This window comes from Quercus lobata, chromosome 5 (genome assembly GCF_001633185.2).
Source record: "Quercus lobata isolate SW786 chromosome 5, ValleyOak3.0 Primary Assembly, whole genome shotgun sequence".
NCBI classification, from domain to species: domain Eukaryota; kingdom Viridiplantae; phylum Streptophyta; class Magnoliopsida; order Fagales; family Fagaceae; genus Quercus; species Quercus lobata.
The window spans coordinates 47,450,382-47,455,581 of record NC_044908.1 but is presented as its reverse complement, the minus strand read 5'-3'; the positions used below and the strand labels follow the sequence as shown (position 1 = coordinate 47,455,581).

Here is a 5,200-nt window from a genome sequence, read left to right as displayed (position 1 = left end):
TTAGGTTGGGAAGGCCATGTGTTACATAATCTCTCTAATAAAAAATTAAAGATTCTAATAAGGACCAGTGTCAGGCTTGCTTAAAATGCGTTCAGCCACTAAAAAGTTTGTAGTTTAACTTATTAGTCAACTACTAATTGCCAGAACAGGTTGCATGGAAATTGGTCTGGCTGCTTGAAAAAGATGGCTTCGGTGGTATGAATGCCAACTGAACATGGATTTTATGATTAATTAAGGTCGTGTCTTTATGCGTTTCTGATTCCCTTAAGTTGATTGTACTGAGATCTGGCTTTTAGGAAAGAATTTTCACTCTACCACTTTCACAGCAGCCAACTGGCTCTTATATCGCCTAAACGTATAGAACTATCAATTCCAAGTTGGGACAATGTGATATTGTATGACATTCAACTTATTCCCATTTATTTATATTACAATACTGGACCAAAATATCTAAACTGCCTTAAGCATGAACATTGTGCTACAAAGTAGGAAAAATAATTAAAGCATAGTTGTAATCAATGAAAATAATGTTTCCAAAACATCACCAAGAGAAAAATCACTTTTTCTCCTTAGATCTTCTGTATCTGGTTTTGCAGTTTGCTCAAAACACATGTTCAGACTCTAGAGAGTCCATACAAACACCTGTCACAGCAGAATGACACAATGCCTGCTATGAAGAAATTGAAATTGCAATAGTAACAACATCCTTCAAACTTCATAGAAATGGTAAATATGTTCCCTTTCTCAGCGCATTGAGGCAAATGGATTCCTCTTCCACTGAAGTGGGCTGTATTCCTTCTCTGTTTGTTCTAATTTAGTCCATGGGAACTTGTGTTTGGCCATCTTTTTCTTCCTTGCGGCTACTCCTAAGTAATCTCCCTGGTTCTACAGAACAAAATTGAAAAAGAATTAGTAACTAATTTGACAGTATATACACTACGAAGAAAACAGAAACGATGTTAACTTTTTATTGATGCCTTAAAAACTCACTGCAATGAAATAATGGTTTGCAATTGTTTAAAATGTAATCAATGGCTGTCAAATAAAGGCTATACATTTCAAAATTTCAAAAATAAAGGATTCCAAACTTAAATATATTCATACCTTGAGACAGAGCCCTTCTTCAACATCACAAATGGGGTAATCACCCGGGCAGCAGTACTCAGTTCCAGTACAACAAACAGCATTTTCATATGGACAGCAACCATAAATCAGGCAAAAGTCATAGAATTCATATATGCAGCAGCATGTCTCATCACTTGGACAGTAGGAGAAGTCACCACATTCACTTGGTGAAGGAGAAGGAGGAGGTGGTGGCGGCGGCGGTGGTGTCACGGGAGTAGGTGGTGGTGGTGGAGTAGTTGGGGATGGATAAGGAGATGGCGAAGAAGACTCTTTGGTTGGATATGAAGCCATAGCATTAATAGCACAGACTCCATATGTTAAATTAGTATTCCTTCTTATATAAAAGTATCCATCCATTCCCCAATATGTTCCCCATGAATTCTTCACTATCCAATAATCTTCACCATCTTCAGAACCATAGCCCACTATTAAAACGGCGTGGTCAATGTCATCAGGATCACTCGAACAGCTACCGTCATAGATACCCTGATTAGATGATATCATTTTAAGCACAATCTATTTCCCAGTAAAGATTTCCAAGTTAACATGAAAGCTTAATGAACTGAGATTAGACTTACACTTGTGTAAAGTTGAAAGTCAAGTGCAGAGCCATCCATACCCACACTAACGGGCTGATGAACAGAAGCACACAAGAGAGCACCGTCTGATTCTGCTACATCTTTATAGCCATCAATGCTTACAACTTTGGTTTCCTCCTGATTAAAATAAAACACCATAAATGAGACAAAGATGGAAATGGTATAAAAAAAAAATTGCAACCATTTTGATATATGTTTTAAAGAAGTTTATACTCAAAATATTCTAGCAAGGGAAGAACAAACCTTGGCAACGATGCAGGTTTCATCCACAAATTTGTAGGGATAATCAGCTTCTGTATCAATCCCCCCATTGCTTATAACCCATTCAAAAGCATAGTCCATATAGCCTCCATCACATCCATAGTTGGTAGTATCACAATCCATAAGTTCTTGTTCTGAAAGGCTAATAAGGTCTCCAGTGACTATGGCGTTTATTCCTTCTATAGCACCAGTTGAGGAGAATGCCCAGCAACTTCCTGTGAACATAAGCCGAATCCGCAATTAGGTGATTGTTGTGATAGTGAAGTTAAAATGAACATGACTTCACAATTCTCTCAAACAAAAGAGACATAAACCTTTCATTTAGCTTTTGAATTGAATTTGCTCTTGACAAAATTAAGATATTTTGCCCGTTTGTTGTAGAGAAAACTATTGCTATATTAAAATCCATCCTGGGGCTCTTAGGGATTTATAACAGTATATCAATCCACCATAGAATTAGACCAACTATAGTCTTGGGACTTGTTAGCAAGACCACCTCAAGAAAACAAATTTACAACCATGCTCCATTTATGTTCTACATTCTCAACTAGTTGGGCAGGAGACACACCTGCCATAACACTACATATTGTTTGATTATATAAAGAAGTCAACCCTCAAATTTGGTTGTGATGCATGATTGAATTGTGCCCAACTTTTTTTTTTTTTTCCTTAACCAAGCTGATAGCATAAACTAAGCAACAACCAGTTTATTTCACATCTCAATTAAATAGATGTCGCAATTAAATAGAGTTTGCTAATACTAATTAATAAATAAATAAATAAACTTTGATGACAGAAAACTATAATATCCTTGTATATTCAGACTTTTGAAGTTTTAAGACATTCGTTACTCTCACTTTCTTCCAAATTCTTTTAAGAACTGAATCTTGAAATAAAAAGCCAGAACGTCTAGTAAAATTAATTGGTTAGATGATACCACTAGGATATTGGCTAAAATTTTCTGTGCTCATAAAAGTACAAATCAAATTTAAAATTGATACAAGAAGCACAAGTTGTACTTAGTGGATACAAGAACAACATTATTATTATTATTATTATTATTATTTTGAGAAGAACAAGAACAACATTTTAAATCATATGATTGAGGCATTTTGATTATTACGAAATGGTCAGGTTAGTTTGACAATTTTTTTTTTTTTTTTTTAATTAGAAGGATAAATATATATTTTTAATACAAATCTTCCCATTTCTTTTATTTCTTTCCCTCCTACTGCCTAGATGCTCTGGTGGTTGGGTTTTCATCTAAAATTCAGACCCTTTGACTTACAAGTAGTGCCAGCACAAAATAGAACTAAAAGTCAATGAACTCATGTCATTTGTCTTTTATTAATTTATTCTTTTTCTTAACTCTTAAGATATCTACAGATTAAGGTCCTCCAACTTGATACAGTGGGTGTGGAGGGCTAGGATTCCATTATAAATAAATAATAATAATAACAAAATCTTAATCCCAAAATTATAGAACTCGGAGAGTTTTAAGGCATTTGGGTTACCAAGTGGAGACTATAGTTGGGCCTACAATGAGTTGGGCTTAGGCCATACTAAACTTGAGGTTGGACTCTAGAGTGTAGAAGTCAACAATACCTCTATGGGTCCATCCCAACTCACCTGTGGGGCCCACAACATGTGAGCCAGCTCTCCTGATACCTCCTCAAAAGCAAGATTTTGAAACAAGAATCTTAAGCAAAAGGCATTGAATCATTTAATCTTGGCCTCAAAATCTTTTTCACATAAAGGCCGAGATATATCTATGTTTTTCTTTTATACTATTAAAGTTGTAATGGGAATATCCATCTTTTTTTTTTAAGTGAAAAAGGATCTTTTCATTTAGATTGAATGTATTGAAAAGTAACTTAAGAAATGTGTGATGATTTTATCATTGTATAAAAAGTCATCAATATATAATGACAAAATGTGTCATTTCTATTAATTTTTCCACACTTCAAATACCTAATGGTTCAACCATGATTGACTTGTCACTGATTTCTGGTTGCTTTGTCCCTTTTAATCCATAGGGAGAGGATTCTGTTATAATTAGTATATCTAATGACTAATGAGTTACTAATGTTTAGATGAGAAATCGTTTGTGATTGTTCTCACACGACCACTATGAGAAATGGACACAATAAATCATATGATTGTTAACACTAAGTCAGTAACCAGAGTCAGTCTATCACTTAGATATGCATACCAAATTACCAATACAATGTAAGTTAGAATGTATAGAATTACTCATCCAAGTATAGAAACTTACCACAATCGCCTTGGTCCTTAACGCCAGTGACAACTCCCTTTTTCCTCCAATCCAAGGAAGTAGGAGCATCATCACAAGATTGCAACTTTTCCTGCATACTCCCACTCAAAAGAGTGTTACTCATCTTGCTGAAAGGCTTCTTCACTTTTGACAAATAAGTCTTCTTGAACTCTTCATTGCTCAAATCCGCAAACTTGTTCAACCCCAAGCGATGTGCGTTGGGTGAGTTTCTCTTTGCATTGTTTTCAATTATGTACTTCAAATTCCTCCTGAAATTCTCGAACCTCTTCTCGGCCTCCTCGGCATGTTTGTACACCCTTTTGTGCTCTTTCTTCCATTGTTGGAAGAGCTCAATCACTCTTTCCTCTGTAGGAAACTTGTCCTGCTCTTGACCCAATATAGAGTACTCACTCGGGAGGCTAAAAGATAGGTATGTTAGTGAAGCCCAGATCAAGAACAGTATAGCCAGTTGAGACTTTTGGGAACCCATTTTCTCTAGTGGGTTTCCAGTGATATTTGATTTGATCTTTCCACATTCTGTCTATTCTATATAAAGGTAGACATACAAGGCTGTATTTCCAAGCCTACCAGTCAGCTCAAGAACACTGTATTTTTTTTTGTCCGCCATTGCATATTTTAAATTTTACTCGTATAAGTCACACATCATGTCAAAAATAGACCAAAATAACATTAGAATTCCATAGCAATATTACTATTTTGAGGGCATTTTAGTAGTTATAAATGAGCTGCAATACTTTTGTATATAGATTAAAACCATAGGAGTTGCTATCTGAATACTTGACTATCTATTTTTCTTGGCTTACCAAATAATTTTGGTGATTTTGTAGTTCTCGTCTGCAATTCAGAGAGTTTGACTAGTGAGTGGAAGACCAAATAAATACAAAGAGATATGTACGATCTAACAGTCAAGCAATCAAGG

General features: G+C 35.3%; 1 protein-coding gene across 1 annotated transcript; it reads right to left on the bottom strand.

The window, feature by feature from the left end:
• Window positions 1-398: 398 nt before the first annotated feature.
• LOC115991583 (low-temperature-induced cysteine proteinase-like) lies at window positions 399-4,897 on the bottom strand. The gene is made up of 5 exons (XM_031115389.1): window positions 4,261-4,897; window positions 1,968-2,200; window positions 1,704-1,841; window positions 1,105-1,611; window positions 399-885 (listed from the first exon to the last, which is right to left on the bottom strand). Exons 1-5 carry the CDS (start codon window positions 4,748-4,750, stop codon window positions 745-747), a joined length of 1,509 nt encoding a protein of 502 aa, XP_030971249.1. The 5' UTR covers window positions 4,751-4,897; the 3' UTR covers window positions 399-744.
• Window positions 4,898-5,200: the final 303 nt, after the last annotated feature.